A 15,549-nucleotide genomic window follows, 5' to 3' on the forward strand; every position below is an offset into this window, starting at 1 on the left:
CACCTTAGCTTTCCTGGTGTAAGGGGGGAAAAACCTTTGACTTCACACCTTGATCTTTAGTTGATTCTATCAAGGGGGACAATACTACTCACCTTGACCTCCATGGGCATAAAGGGGACGAGACATTGCACATTAACCAATTCTTCAAAAGGGACGAGACCTTACACCTTAGCTTTCGATTGATTGTACCAAAGGGGACAGGACCTCACGCCTTGGTTTTTTTCTTTTCACATGCTAGATTGGGTCTTCATCACTCTTATCATTTATGCAAGATGAGCAAACGTTGACAGTGAAAGGAATTAACTATGAGATTGAGATGCATACGTCGTATATACAATGGAAGCATTTCTCAAGTTGAACCTAGATTAATGTCAATATGGTATTATACTAAACAAAAAATATAAATGGCATCTAATATAAAGTGAAGCCGTCATCGTATGAGACATGCCATCCACGAATACAAGGTGGTGCATTTTCATCATATTCTTGGCAGCAACTCCATCTTTTTTTCCAATTGGCGCGTCCAGTATTTGGTCTATTATTTTCGTTATTCCATTTGTAGACGATGACTCCAGAGCCATCCGTCCAGTCTCCATCAATCCCCTGGTGTGGAGGTGCCAATGCAAATAATCCTTTCTCTCCTGCAAATTTTTGCAATGACTCTAAGCTTTAATTAGTCAAGGAATGTAACGGAATGGGACTGACTCTCTGCTTAAGAAATTAACTGATTCATATACATACACAACCAGATCAATTAGCAAGTGGAAAACATATACATGTAGCCAGGAAACACCATCGTTGATTTTAATTCTGTGATCTGATGGACTTTAACTGGGATTTAAGATATTTATAGCAAATCTTTCTATTGGATTTCAAGGATAAACGCTTTGTTATTCCTTCCTTTTTATCATAAAATTAAGAAAGAATATGAATATGATGATAGAAAGAGAATAACTTGTCTGTGAGTTGTGACGTATACAGTTGATAAGATGAATAATATACCAGTCGCATGGCCGTGGAAGGAGCATGAAGTAGGGGAATTATCTGCATCAGAGTAGAGGGTTTTGCACCTTAAGCATCGCTTTTTTGCTTGGAATCCAGATACTCCGTTCGGTTTTGCTTGATCTGAATCCGAAGATAACTTTATTTTAACAAAGTCGAGAGCCTTGAACTGATAGTTGCAGTTGTAGATGAGGGTTTGAGAGATGCTGTATGCCAAAACCATAACTTTCACCTTTTGCCCTCCCTGTTTGTTTCCGTTTAGTATGGGTTCTCAATTATGCGGTGGCTTAAGACTTACTGAGATTCCACATCTACTGGCCAAGAAAGCAGAGATATAATATTTATCCATTTCCATATAGCCACGCAGCCCATCCCATGAGATTATAAGGTAGAAGGCCTGTCTGTCTAAGACTAACTAGATCGAACTTCAGTTGGAGGATGGAGAGTCCAAAAGACCAAGACATAGCCCATCTTACACTAGGTTCGCTTGCTTCTTCTTCTTTTTTTTTTCCTTTTTTTATGTTACAGTATTGTTATATTTTTTAATTTAATTGTTATCATTATTTTTATATTAATAAATATTAATAATAAGTAAATGCACCGTTCATCGTATGATTTTGGCAACGAAAAAGGTATGAAAAAGTCATACTTTGCATAACCATCGTAGTAAATAGTAATGGTCTTTAGTATAAGTAGGCGATATATTAGACAATTTAGGTTTTTCTTTTGAAAGTGATACTTTAGATAGTATAGATGTTGACTTCAGGGATATTAGGTGAAAATTAAGAAAAGAAAACATATTATAAAAAAATAGATAAAAATAAAGAAAGTTTTTGCTAAATGATGAAATTAAGGTTTTGAATATTATAGTGTTTGTGGATTCAAGTTGCATGACATATAGATTTTTTTTAGATTTATTCAAGATTTAAATTGATTTTTATAGATTTATATAAAAATATAAAAGAAACAAAGACACCATTATAAATTATATTTGTTAATTTTTAAAAAATATTTTTAGTTATCTTAATTGATTTATGATACTAACTCAATCAATAATTTAAATGTATTATAGAGATATAAAAATAATTTTATACAATGCATTCGGTCATGAAATAAATATACAAGAATTTGATATGCTAAACACTAAATATCATTCTAATTAGGAGTCATCACTAATCATTTTAAATTTGGTGCGATTACTTAATTATTAAATCTATTTAAACTAAATTTTGCGACACTCATATTTTATAAAATAAATATATATAATAAATAAAGTTAACACCAATATCTGAAAAATATATAAATATTTACCATTTATCTATTTTGTAATTTAATTATTAAATTATTGAAATATATAATTATCTTTACAATAGAATTAATTATTTTAAATAAATTAAATTTAATATTTTTCTCAGCTGATTGATTCCGTTTAACTCGCAATGTCGAGGAGATAATAGTTTACCACGGAACTGTTGAGCCTTTTCGTTCGGCCGTCAAGTTAAGATGACACAAGTACTGAAGCCCAGCCCAATTCCAAGTCCAGTACATCTCACCCTCAGGCTCAAATGCACTTTCCCTCACTTCCCACGCCAAAGAAAGCGATCTCCAGAATCAACGTAAGAATTAGGGTTGTGTTTAGAAATGGCGGTGGCAGCGCGCTTCAGATCCACTCTCCCTATCTTTCACAGGCTTTTGAGATCCGATTCCCTGCCTTCTCACACTCCCAGAGCTACTCTTCACCGAACTCTACTTTGCCCCGAGGTAATTGTCATCTCTCATCGATTCCATTCTCTATTTTCTATTATATATTTTATCCTAGTTCAGTCGCACCTTCTTTTTTCCTATGTGAGGTGATCCGAATCTGATTTAGGTTATATTTTCGTTTCTGTATATTTATTTTCTTTGCCTTTGCTATTCTGCTACTATTATGATTTCGTTGTGAGAGAAGAAGAGGATAGCCAGATTGAATGCTTAGGCGGAATGGCTCATATTTTTATAATCTTATCATCTGTTCCTTTTTCCATGCATTTCACGGCAGTGTAATTGTCGAGCTGAATTTTAAATTGAGCTGAATTTTAAATTGTTTACTCTCTGGTTGATTTCTCCCATTGTGTTTCTTACAGCTGTCGAGGAAATATTCTACTTCTCTGAAGAAGGACGAGAATGTTAAGGTGCCTTGGTAGTTTCTTTTTTTTTTCTACGAATTCATGATAGTTTTGTTATACATATTTTGGCTAGTCGAGGCGCATGCTTTTGAACAAGTTCATTGCCCCATTTACCTTTCCTTGGCTTCTAAAATGGATTCTGATAATTAGAGACCTTTTTGTGAGAAAAAGGTCGGTTGCTGATCTTTAGGTCTTTCCTTGGGTTGTAAAAAGGCTCAAGGTGCAAAAGTTAAATTTAAATGGGTTCTAACTCTTCTTTTGGTTCTTATTGGCATTTTAGGTGCCTTTGGCTTTGTTTGGTGGATCTGGAAACTATGCATCTGCACTGTACCTTGCAGCCGTAAAAGGAAATGCTCTGGACAAGGTTGAGTCTGAACTTCTTGACCTTGTTCAGGCATCAAAAAACAGTCAATTGTTTTCTCAATTCACTAAGGACTTGTCAGTACCTGCAGAGACACGGGTCAAAGCCATTAATGAGATATGTGGGCAAGCTAAATTTTCAGATCTTACAAAGAACTTTTTAGGTATGGAAACTGGAAAATAGATTGACAAAATTTTAGGGTTGTGAAACTGAGACTGTGAAATTGAGACTGTGTAAGACTACCTTGTTTATTCTTGATGAACATAAGTGTCTGATGGTCCAGTGAAATGCGAAACATAAGGTGGTCAGAATGCTTGATAGTTTCACTTACGAATGGGCCACAAGTAGCTACTCCTATTTCTGCAACTGATGCTGGAAATCTAGATTTTTATTATTGGCATGTAAAAGCATAGGATGATTGAGGCATAGTGTAGAAGAGTTGTCAAAGTGTATGATAGCAATCCATATTGTGCAATGAAATAGCGTGGGATATTGTGGATTACGTTTTTCGGGTGCTTTAGTTGTTTTATGTTTTCTTTCTGTTTGTGTTTAACCAAATCATGTCTTAAATATTGTGCTCTAATTACTTTTGACCTATGAGCCATCTGGTCTTCTTGTCATTATAGACAAATATGGAACACCTTCCACTGATGGTTGTATTTTTATTATTGTTTTTCCTGTTTTTCAGACTTCTTTTCCCCTTTGATTTTGTCATTGTTTTTGCTCTAAAGGATTCTTCCTGACCTATATGGGTTTCATTATAGTGTTTTCCTGTCTGCTATAATTTGCAAACAATAATTGTTGCAGTATGCTCACTTTGTATGATATTCAATTCCTGTTTTCTTTATGGCCTTTCACCAGGCATTTGTGCGTTTGTTGGTTGTGGCTTTGCCTGTACTATAGCTGTACTTGCATTTCTTTCTCATCAATGCCTTTGTTTCCCTGATAGCTCCTAATTTGTTGTGTTTAATGATTAAATACCTCTCTGAAATTTTTATATTTATCCATGCTAGTTATACTAGCTGAGAATGGAAGGCTAAGACATATAGAAAGCATTGCAAAGAGATTTGTGGAGTTGACCATGGCTCATAAGGGAGAAGTGAAAGCTATTGTCACAAGTGTTATTGTAAGTTCACTTTCAAGTAAAGTTTTCTGTAATATAACTTGTATCACCATTTGAAGCAAATATTGTGTTCTTAAAGTTGAAATATAAATATAGCTTCTTTTTCTCCCTTTGAAGGAAAAGATTGCAGGCTAACAGTGAAAAGCAATTTAGACACATGAAATTTTGGTTCAATTGTTCATTTTATACTGGCACTCTTAATCTCTTGATGTCTTTGTGATTTGCAAAATTCATTTCCTTAACCTATAAAAGCCTACTTGGCTGCTTCCCGAGTGTTAAGGCTCTGAGAATTTTGGAAGTCATCTTGTTTGGATTTATATTGTCCTTCTGTTTCTCATTTTAATGGCTGTCATTCTATACCAGCCCCTTCCTTCTCAGGAGGAGAAGGAACTAAAGGAGACGTTGCAGGAAATAATTGGACAGGGGAAGCAGGTTAAGCTGGAACAGAAGGTATGCAGTTAGTTTCATCTGTTTCTAATTTTTGTTCTTTTGTTTTTCTTTGGTAGAATGATGTTGTAAATATTTTCTTGCTTGTGCCAGATCGATCCTAGTATTCTTGGTGGGCTTGTCGTAGAGTTTGAGCAAAAGGTATTTGACATGTCCATTAAGACTAGGGCACGACAGATGGAGAGGTTCTTGCGTGAGCCTATCAACTTTGGTTCCCTCTGAAGGATATTATAACCGCCAAGTGACCATTTCAGTTTCCTTGTGCACCAATTGGGTTATTCCGAGAACTGCAAAGAATAATTAATGGTCTTTTTGTTTTGCCTCTGTTTTCTTCTACTCTTGACATTATATGATGGAATGCATCCATTCACAATAAAAGAAACTTTCTCGGCATTTATTATTTTTTATCTGGGAAAATTACTAAAATACCGTTTGTATGGCCTTTTGTGTATGGTTGCTTTGACCTTATATGATGGAATGCATCCATTCACAATAAAAGAAACTTTCTCGGCATTTATTATTTTTTATCATAAATGGCCCAGGTATTTAAAAGTTACACTTTGACTCACTTGGACAGATTAATGCAGATATATAATGTCTCTTTGCATTACCTATTATGTAGTATGCTTCTATCCTGTTTCCTGTTTTGTTTAGGTTTTTTCAAGTGTTCATCCCACCATACAACCCAATGCCGAATGTGTTTCAATGCTCTCTTTACTTCTCTAGCTCTCCTTGCTTCTCCATGTTCCTCACGTGATGTATGTGCGTGCTGCTTAGCTTTGTTCACCACGGTTGCTAGATGCCGCCAATGCGTGAGAACTCGTTTATTTGAGCAGATAAAGGTGATTTTGTGACCAAACGATAGAGCTTATTCGATGCAGGGATGTGCTTCGCTATGATGGGTTGAGTAGGAAGTTTCTTGATTATTTCATATATATATTTATATATATATGCGCGCTTGCGTGTATATACCAATAACAATGTGTAACAGAGGCGATTTTTTGTTGTCTAACAAAGTAATTTGTTGCTTGGAACAGCCTTACAAAGCTGAAAGCATTTTTTTCCTAAATGGGTGTTTTTTTTAAGGTACTTGACAAAAAATATTTTCTGTTAGTGCCAATGAACAATAGTGTGTCGTTGATGCCCACTTAGCCAGTCTTTTAATTTCTGGATCCAATAGATGTGTGCTTTGTTCAAAGCTCTAGTGAATTCGATTGGTTAGGGTTCAAATGTCTAACATCAATGATTTTAACTTCCAGTGCATTGGCTCTTTCCTGGTAACAATTCTTCTCCATCTCTTGTCTACAGAGACAATTGTTCCATTGTTAACATGCATGGTTACGTACTTGGCTCATAAGTATTATATACCTTGAAGCTTAGGTTCCGCTTAAAAAGTTACCCCTTTATGAGTGGGGATTCACGTCTTCTATGCATTGACAATCCAATAGTGAGCTATTGTTGTTTTTCACCGTTGTTCTTAAGCATCTCCTTACTCAACAATGGGGATTCCCACTAGTATTAATGGTATCTACTGTGATGTTTCTCTGCAGTGGCTAGGTTTTAATTTATAATAATTACAAATGTTTCACAAAAATACTAGGACTTTGAATGGAAGCTTCCAAGTGATTTGGGAATCACTATCTTCAAAGTCACCATCTGTTTGCATATAAAGATGTCTGCCTCGTTTACACTCAATGTAACACCCAGTTTTGGGGTGGATTCTAAATTTGGTGAGTAAACTGGAAGTAACCTGAGTGGCGTAGTGATATTCGCCCAATTGTTGTTATGGCGTATAGATCAGACGCATAGTAGGTATTAGATTGTTAAGCGATGATTGTTTTTTATAATGAACTAAGTTATAAGAAAGAAGAGATTTGGTAAGAGTGTTGGGAGATTTCTACCAAAGGTATTGTACGCCCAATTTATTTAGTAGTAGTGCTAGTTACATTCCAACGAAGTAGTTAGAAAGGAACAAAAGGGACAAACCAGGAATATAAAAATATTAGATTTTTTATTTACAACTATAAATCATTTATAAAGATAGCTTTGATAGTGTGTGACACGTGGTAAGTTCCAATAAGAGCTTGGGTTCTTTATATAGATATTTAGGTCTAAATGGACGGAGTTTTCTTCTTCCTTCTTTAAGAAGTAGTTCTGTCTAGACCTAAAGGAACTCAAAGTCTTTCATTTTTTCCCTTGAGTTAAAGTTGTAGATTTGGGTCTTTACCAGTGATTACACCACGTCGAGGAAAGATTTATGACTTTACATCTTGTATTGTGAAGAGTAAATCTGTTAGACTTGGTAGATCAGTAAGATAAAAGATAAAATGACCCTGCTTGAGGATTTTCAGTGTTAAAAATGATGGAAAAAGGGGTATATGAATAGGTCTTGATGGGCTTCCTTACTTTGTAGCAGTAGTTGCTGTTGATTGCACGATGGAAGTTTGGATTCGAAGCTTTGAAATGCAGCAGATGAGAATTAGGTGAGTCTTTATGCTAACTATTGTTTGTATAATGATGGTACTCGTAGATCTGTAAGAGAGTGTCTGAAAGATGATGTTGTAAGCCTTGAAGTTACATTATGTTATGTTTGTGACCTTGTGTGTGATTACTGAAGTATGTCTATGACTGTGTTAATGTTTGTTAAGAATGACATGCATACTTGGTATAGATTTGTTGACCTCAAGTAAGTCGATGTGAAGTATGGTTTTATAGGGATGTCTAGATTATGTGTATACGTCTTAGTTTTATGCTACTCAAAATGTTTTGATGAGAGTGAGTCCCTAAGCTAACTCTTGTGTGTGTATACTAGTTTATTCTAGATACTTCTGTGGAGAATCATGTGAACTATGAATTAAGATTAGAAAAGGGCAATACGATGGTACTCTGATATACAAATGTTGGATAATATTTGCATGTATAGTTTGAATGAATTTGATAAGTATTGAGTTTGTGATGAGAAATCTAGAGTTGAAAATATGACTGTAAGAGCATGTCTGAGATGTATGTTAAGTTTGGTGCAAATACATGAAAGGTCTGTCAAGTGAATCTGTGTCTGTTCACCACGGTGGAGTCATAAAAGGGTTTGTCGGGACTTTAAACACGATCTTTCAGAGGAAAAGTCCATGGCAATGACACCATATTATGTTAAACCATAGCTAGGCTATGGCATCATACGGAAGAGAACTAAAGGAAGGTGATTACCTAAAGGGGGTTCTCTGCGTGACCCAGGACAATGAGTGTCACATTTGATAACTCTTGAAAAGAGTTATATTTCATGCATTTAGACCTAACTAATTGCTTGTACTTGGGTACATTTAGTTGTATTTTAGGACATTTCATTAGTATTTTTATCATTGCATTAGGAGCTTGGACTGTATTTAAATGTTAGGTACTTTTAATTGCATACGAAAGGATTGTGTTTGGTGGTTTGGCAGGTGCAGGATTTGGAGAAAGAAATAAAGGACTTAAGGTTTGCCGAGGCAAAAGGTTGGATAGTTTGCCACCTTGTATGTTGTGGAAATTCAGGGAGATGATTGAGTCAACACTCATTGCAGACCATTTTTTAGCCCAACTCTACTTATACTAGAAAAATCTGCCTAAAAAAATGGAGAGGATATCGTGGGCTATTGGATCTATTCTAGGAAGAAAAAGACTATAAAAAGTTGAAGGAGGAAGCCCTAAGTGTGGAGATCTGGGGCAACAATAAAGGGTAGCGGCTGAATAGAGACGAAAAGAGGAGACTGAAGGCAGTCCTTTTCAGCCATCACAGGACACTGTGCTGCTGGATTGAAGATTGATTTGGCGACAACCATCTTCCTAAGTTCGTCCATTATTTCTGATTTTGTTCTCCATAAATTGAATTGATCAAAATGATGTTGGATGTTCAAACTTGAATTTTAATTGCCGACTCATGAGTTAAATCTCATATGTAACACCCCTAAACCGTATCCGTCGCCAGAACAGGGTTACGGAGCGTTACCAGAGTTTACAGAATAATTACAGTTAATTCATATCATTTACTGTTCATATTTGAAACTAATCATATCGTCCCTTTAACGAACCCTCAAAGCCCAATTTAAGCATTAGAAACAATTCGGGACTAATCGGGATCTTAGAAAATTTTCACAAAATTTCTAAATTTTTCTTATATACAAGGGTCACACGCCCGTATGAGTAGGCCATGTGGCTCACACAGCTAAGTGACATGCCCATGTGTCAGGTCGTGTGGGCATACAATGTAAGGCACACGGCCGTGTCCCAGCCCGTGTCCTTACCCGTGTAACTCTCTAACTTGAGTCACACAGCCTGCCACACACCCGTGTGCTAGGTCGTGTGGTCAATTTAATTTTCAAAAATTAGGTACAAGATTCACACCGCCAAGACACATGCCCGTGTTCTAGGCCATGTGTCACATACGGCTGAAACACATGCCTGTGTCTATACCTGTGTGCCTAATTCTGAGCATTCTGTTTTTCAATTTTAAGATGCAGGGGACATACGCCAACCACACGCCCATGTGTCAGGTCGTGTGTCACACATGGTCAAGACATATGCCCGTGTGTCTACCCGTGTGGACAAAATAAAGCCATTTCCTAGCTTTATTTCTCACCCAAATTTGCCAACAACCTACACCAATACTTACAAATATATACCAACTATCACTAGCCATTCCAATGGCTAGATTACAAACAACCATTGACAAGCCAATAATTGGCCAAGTTAACCTATACATGCCATTATACTAAAATAAATTTACTATTTATACCAAAACAAGCCGGTGGATAGTGTGATGATGCTCTAACCGATCTCCAACCTTTATAAGCTTTCGAGCAGTAGAAAACAGAGAAAAGAAAACCTAGTAAACATTTTAATGCTTAGTAAGTTCGTATAACAAGAATTAAACTTACCAATAACATTCATTAAAATAAACATTCAATAACATGCTTCCCAAAAATTTGGCAATTTGCCTAATCACATACACTCAATTAAGCAAGTTAGTCACATAATTCACATGTACATCAAATAAACATGGATAAGCTCATCATGCTACAAACTTTTAGGTATTTCAGAAGCATTCAAAACATAATTCTTTTAATCTCGTAATTTTCTCATGTCAGGAATTTTATCTGTTGAATAATTGAAATTTCGATGGATAATCAGGTAGTATACGCGAGGTATACAAATCAGTGATCCGTCAATTCATGTTTAGGGGTACCCGATAGGGTACATAATTAGGGAGCACATTCTCGAGCCACATATATCAGGATGCTTCAATGAGCCATGTAATAGGACACTTATCCGGGCTCAACAGGAAACTCAGAAGAGTTTTAATCAGGGAGCTCATAGAGCTTTATAGGTAACTCCGAAGAGTTATTATCAGGGAGCACCAGATAAGGTAATAGAGAGTTTAAGCGAGCCATGTCAGGAAGCTCATAAGAGCCTATATCAGAACGCTCACAGAGAGTTGCATTTGTGTCCACAATAAATGCTGGACCACAAGCTATCGAATTGTGTAATAGGACGCTCACAAAGGGCTGCGGTAGTGCGCAACACATACAGAATCACTACCAATTAAGATGCTCATAGGAACTATATAACATGATGCTCAAGAAGGCTTTTAACAGGATGCTCGCTCGAGTTATAATGTCCGCAACATATGCTGGACTATAATCAGTACGGGAAAATACTGTATCCATCGCATTTCATTATTCAAATGAAACTCATTATTTATCGAGTAATTTCGGGCATGTGATTATTTTCATACATTAATCATTTATACAATTCTCACATATACAACATTCAATCTAAAAATGTAAATATACATGATTAAGTTACACGAACTTACCTAGACACTTGTTCGTATATAAAATTCTACTAATCCGTTACTTTTTGTTTTCCTCGATCCAATTCCATATTTGGTCTTTTCAGTTCTATGTAAATGAATTTAATCATCAATTCATTATATTTCATATTCAATTGGATTCAACTTATATCCTAGGAAAATTTACCATTTTGCTCCTATGCTTTTCATAAATGACAATTTCGTCTCTAGGCTCGGAAAATGACATTCATGCAATTTAATCCTTATTCCAAGCCTAACCAAAATTTTCATATAACATCTACAGCACTTGTATTTCACAAAATTTATAATTTTTTCCATAACTTTTACATCTTTACAATTTAGTCCCTAAATCATAATTTCATCAAAATTTTCTTTGTAAAAGTTGTTTATTTATCAACAACCTTTCATTTTCTATCATAAATTTCAAATTTTCAGCATATTCATCCATTAAAAAACTTTTTTACTTTGATAAAATTTTAAATTAATCCCTAAAATAGATGGATTAGGCTATCTTGATCTCAAAAATAGAAAAATTACTAAAAATGGGACAATAATACTTACCCAATTAAGCCAAGAAAGATGGCTTGAAAACTTTTCTCCTTACTAGGGTTTCCATGTCTTAATTTGGGGAAGATGATATAAAATGATGATATTTTTCTATTATCATCTTTTAGTTATTTTAGTTTCCAATTTAGTCCTTATCCTTTCCTAATTTTTCCATTGGATGATTCATAAAAAATATCTACTAACTTTTCTTTAATGGTCTAATTACCATATAAGGACCTCAAGTTTTGAATGTCATAGCTATTTGGTACTTATAGCTACTAGAACTCAACTTTTGCATTTTATGCAATTTGGTCCTTTCCATAATTAAACAAATAATTGGTAAAAATTTTCTTATGAGAATTTTCACTTAACATTCCTATTATAATGCAGATCATGCAATAATATTAAAATACATTTTCTTTCTAACTTGGATTTGTGGTCCCGAAACCACTGTTCTAATTTCATTGAAAATGGGCTGTTACATCATAGGGTTGGGATTATGTGATGAAACTTTTATTTTCTTTAATAGTTGACGCATGTGTTTGATTTAATCTACTGTTTCATTCAATTGTTCTTATTTTCTAAGTGTATGCATACATTCCCTAGACATAGATGAATGTGCAGTATGCCCATAAAATTGAATCTAATTCTGAAAAAGTTGGATTAGTTGGACTGTAATTGAATGATATGAGCAAGTACTCGACAAAAACTTATAGTAAAATTTAGACATAGAGCAACGTTTATACGAAAGGAAGACAAATCAGTGCAGGGTACCATGTTAAAGCCTTAGACATAGGCCAGGTTATTTGAGATTTTGCTTTCGAAAGAAGTAGATCACTTTAGGTCTCTTCTAAGCAGTAGATTAAGTACAATTGTGTTGAGGCATTACTGAAAGTAAGGAAGATTCTTAGTAATCTCAACCTTCCAAATCAACGTTGTAGACCTTCTATCCATTGCCGCAGTATCTTCACCATAGCATCCTTAGTTATTTATTTATTAGTTCACATATTATTCACATAATCATTCTCGTTATTGCCATTACATATTTCACTCTTACTTTGCCTTAGCATTTTCCCATATCAATCCGTATACAATTCAAACTCATCCTTATTATTTTAATCTAGCACTGCATACTTAACTCGGTTTTGCCATAACATTAATCTTTATCATAACTTGACCATTTCTATACCTAATCTGGTCCCTGTGGAGATGATCTCACTTATCACTTTATTACTTTATTCGACATGTATACTTGCACAATTCGCATATCATTTTACATGCAATAACATCCCAAAATTCTAGTTGTTGTTATTTTATTAACAAGCATTTGAAGTGTTTTAGTGGTTAAACACCTTAAGTAACTCCTAAGTTAACCAAGTTTAAGTCTCATGCTATCATCTTTTATTAAATTTTTAAACAAAGTTGGCCATTCTTCCCATGCAAAACCATCAATATATGTGCATGTAACTCCTATTTCAAGTGTTTAGTAACTCCTTATTTTCAAAATTCCAAAGAGTAACTTCTAAAGTTAATTGTTGTTAATTCTCTCTAACACCGTTGTCCCCTATTGAATGCATTGATTGGATGAATGTGGACTATGTGCCGTCCCACTTACTTTCCTATCACTTTTCTTTTGTTTTGAATTTTGTTTCATCGTTTCTCTTTTTGCTTCTCCTTGATCACCACCTTGTGCCGCCCTTTTTGGTTCCACGCCCTTGCCATTTTCTTTACTTTACCTTCTTTTGTTTGAATAATTCGATACTACCACCACCAAACCACCACTTCACCACCATAGCACCACTTTACCTTCTTTTATAACTTTTCTCCTCTTTTATTTTTCTTCTTTTGATTATCAACTATTCTCTCTATTTTCTTCGTATTAGAGAATTTTACAATTATTTTTGGAGTGTTCTTCATCATTTTCTATCCTTGAAAACTATTGGCAATTAAAAGTATTTTTTTATTCTTCTATCTTTTATTTTCAATTCTACTTATCCTATTTTCTTCTCATGATAATTCTATTTCTTTTCCTTCAATCTTAGATCCTCACATCAATTCTGATCATCAACATTAGAAGCGGTTCTTTGGGGGCATTTGGAAATAAAATGTAAGTGCTATGAGTTTGAGGAGTAAGTTGGTTTTGGTTAATTCTTTATCGGTGTTAACGAAATACTTAACAAATATGATTTCGTTAGGCGCAAATGAAATTTTACTCTTTTGGATCAGAAGTGTACAAGTTCAGTTAGGATTTATGATTTGGATAACTAAAAGAGTGTGTTTTATTCAAGTTTAATATGTGATGATCTTTGTTATGATTAACTAAATATTTTTGTAAACATAAAATATAGCAAAAATATCATGTGAGTGATTATGAGGATTTAAGGCACTTAAATCTTATTAGCATGTTATATTTTGTGCTAATATTTTGTGATTTTATTCTAATATCATGTTATGTGATATCATGGCTTATATGTTCGCTTTGTAAAGCATGGGTTACCATGACTATCGATATTGGATTTGTATATGAATGCATGTTTAACATGCCTATTGTTTTGATAATAAATTTGCATGCCATGATGCATTACATGGGGTTAGGACATTGTGTAAGGAGGAAGACGTGGCAGTTTAATAATATACAATTTTGGTGGTTTATCCACATATGTGTTTCAGTAGCTTGTCCGCGATTTTGGTGGCTTGATCAAAATTATGTGTATTGGCAGCTAGTCTACAAAATTGGTGGCTTTATCCACATATGTGATGGTGTGTTTTGGATGGATGTGTTTTGGGGAACCCCTTTTGGTGTGTAGCGGTGATGGGTAGGATGTTTTGAAATATATGCATAAATGTTTTTTTATAAAAATTTGCATTGACATAATCATGTGTATAAAAGTCTTCAGTTTAGATTATTATGTGTATGGAAATAATATTGTAATGTTTATTTGATATTTAGCTTGATATAAAACTCACACTGATGCACCATAGGGCTTGGATGCAGCATTTGGAGGAGTCTCTCAGATTTAATTTTAATAAAATACTTTCTAAACTCTTTGGGTTTGTTTTTGGACATTGGACACTGGATTATTTTTGGTCATTTAAAATTTTGATACAATAACTGCTATGCATGCATAATCAATGAATTTTTAAATATTTTAAATACTGTTTTAAAACTTAAATATGTTTTCACCCGATTATAAGTAATTTCAAATATAAAGTTTTCTAAAGTAAATTAAGTCTGCTGCAAATTGTTTACATATAGAATATTTGTAACATTTCTAAATTGATATTTACAATTTACCTTCTTAAAACGATTAAAAGTAATAGTTTGAATTATTAAGAGAATTTACTCAAATTAATCAATTTTTACTAAATGTTTTTCGATGATAATAAATTATTTTTGAAATAATTAAATTTTTCATAAGAACAATTTAAACATAACAACTTTAAATAGAAAAAAGCTTTTCTATAGAATTAATGTGGCTTCTGAAATTTGGCCATAACACCTAGGTCGGGTTTGGGGGGTTATAATGAGGGGCAATGTAACACCCTAAACCCGTCCTAGATGTTATGACCGAATCTGACGTGTCACATCAAAGTGTTTTTTGAAACCGTGTTTCCATTAAAAAACCCTTCTTACTATTTAAAGCTTGTGAAAAGTCTCAGTTTTTTGTTCGTGTAATTTTAAAAATGTGGTTCATTGAAAATTTAGTCACTTCTAAAGACGTCCTTAATTTCGTTGAAAATCTCTTTCAGTTGCAGAAGCCAATTTAAATTTAAGAAGCTTAAGACATATGTTTTTGAAAACAGTAATTGGTTTGAAAACTCGTCTATTCCTAGTCTAGCAGTTTAAGGTCAGAAATCAAAGCCCAAATAAAAGTTAAAACTACAAATGGCCTTATTACATAACTAAAAACCCAATATGAAATTTTAATGGATAAATTCAAAGGTAGAAAATCGGTAGTTGTATGGCCACCTGCAATTCCCTCGCCGTGCCAAATCATATAAGGCTGGGGATTACCTGCGCAGTTAAAAGAAAGGGTGAGTTTACGAAAACTAAGTGTGT

The 15,549-nt window shown here is 34.3% G+C and overlaps 2 protein-coding genes across 3 annotated transcripts; one reads left to right on the forward strand and one right to left on the reverse strand.

Annotated features, from left to right (window-relative positions):
- Positions 1-290: 290 nt before the first annotated feature.
- Positions 291-1,482, reverse strand: LOC107934801 (uncharacterized). 2 transcript variants are annotated; one of them, XM_041082720.1, is made up of 2 exons: positions 1,003-1,482; positions 291-662 (listed from the first exon to the last, which is right to left on the reverse strand). In XM_041082720.1, the coding sequence occupies exons 1-2, from the start codon at positions 1,223-1,225 to the stop codon at positions 412-414; spliced, it is 474 nt and encodes a 157-aa protein (XP_040938654.1). In that variant the 5' UTR covers positions 1,226-1,482; the 3' UTR covers positions 291-411. The 2 variants fall into 2 exon arrangements, with proteins under 2 accessions (XP_040938654.1, XP_016722805.1); XM_016867316.2 differs by having other exon boundaries at positions 291-641; positions 1,003-1,428.
- Positions 1,483-2,530: 1,048 nt separating this feature from the next.
- LOC107934796 (ATP synthase subunit O, mitochondrial) lies at positions 2,531-5,491 on the forward strand. Its single transcript, XM_016867306.2, has 6 exons — positions 2,531-2,763; positions 3,126-3,173; positions 3,448-3,691; positions 4,542-4,654; positions 5,015-5,101; positions 5,192-5,491. The coding sequence occupies exons 1-6, from the start codon at positions 2,644-2,646 to the stop codon at positions 5,318-5,320; spliced, it is 741 nt and encodes a 246-aa protein (XP_016722795.1). The 5' UTR covers positions 2,531-2,643; the 3' UTR covers positions 5,321-5,491.
- Positions 5,492-15,549: the final 10,058 nt, after the last annotated feature.

Source organism: Gossypium hirsutum, chromosome A12 (assembly GCF_007990345.1).
Source record: "Gossypium hirsutum isolate 1008001.06 chromosome A12, Gossypium_hirsutum_v2.1, whole genome shotgun sequence".
NCBI classification, from domain to species: domain Eukaryota; kingdom Viridiplantae; phylum Streptophyta; class Magnoliopsida; order Malvales; family Malvaceae; genus Gossypium; species Gossypium hirsutum.

Coding starts and splice junctions, on each gene's coding strand:
- LOC107934801 (XM_041082720.1), bottom strand. CDS start 1,225: ATGGTTTTGGCATACAGCATCTCTCAAACCCTCATCTACAACTGCAAC. Junction 663..1,002: donor CTTCCACGGCCATGCGACTG/GTATATTATTCA, acceptor ATTAAAGCTTAG/AGTCATTGCAAAAATTTGCA.
- LOC107934796 (XM_016867306.2), top strand. CDS start 2,644: ATGGCGGTGGCAGCGCGCTTCAGATCCACTCTCCCTATCTTTCACAGG. Junction 2,764..3,125: donor GAACTCTACTTTGCCCCGAG/GTAATTGTCATC, acceptor TGTTTCTTACAG/CTGTCGAGGAAATATTCTAC. Junction 5,102..5,191: donor AGGTTAAGCTGGAACAGAAG/GTATGCAGTTAG, acceptor TGCTTGTGCCAG/ATCGATCCTAGTATTCTTGG.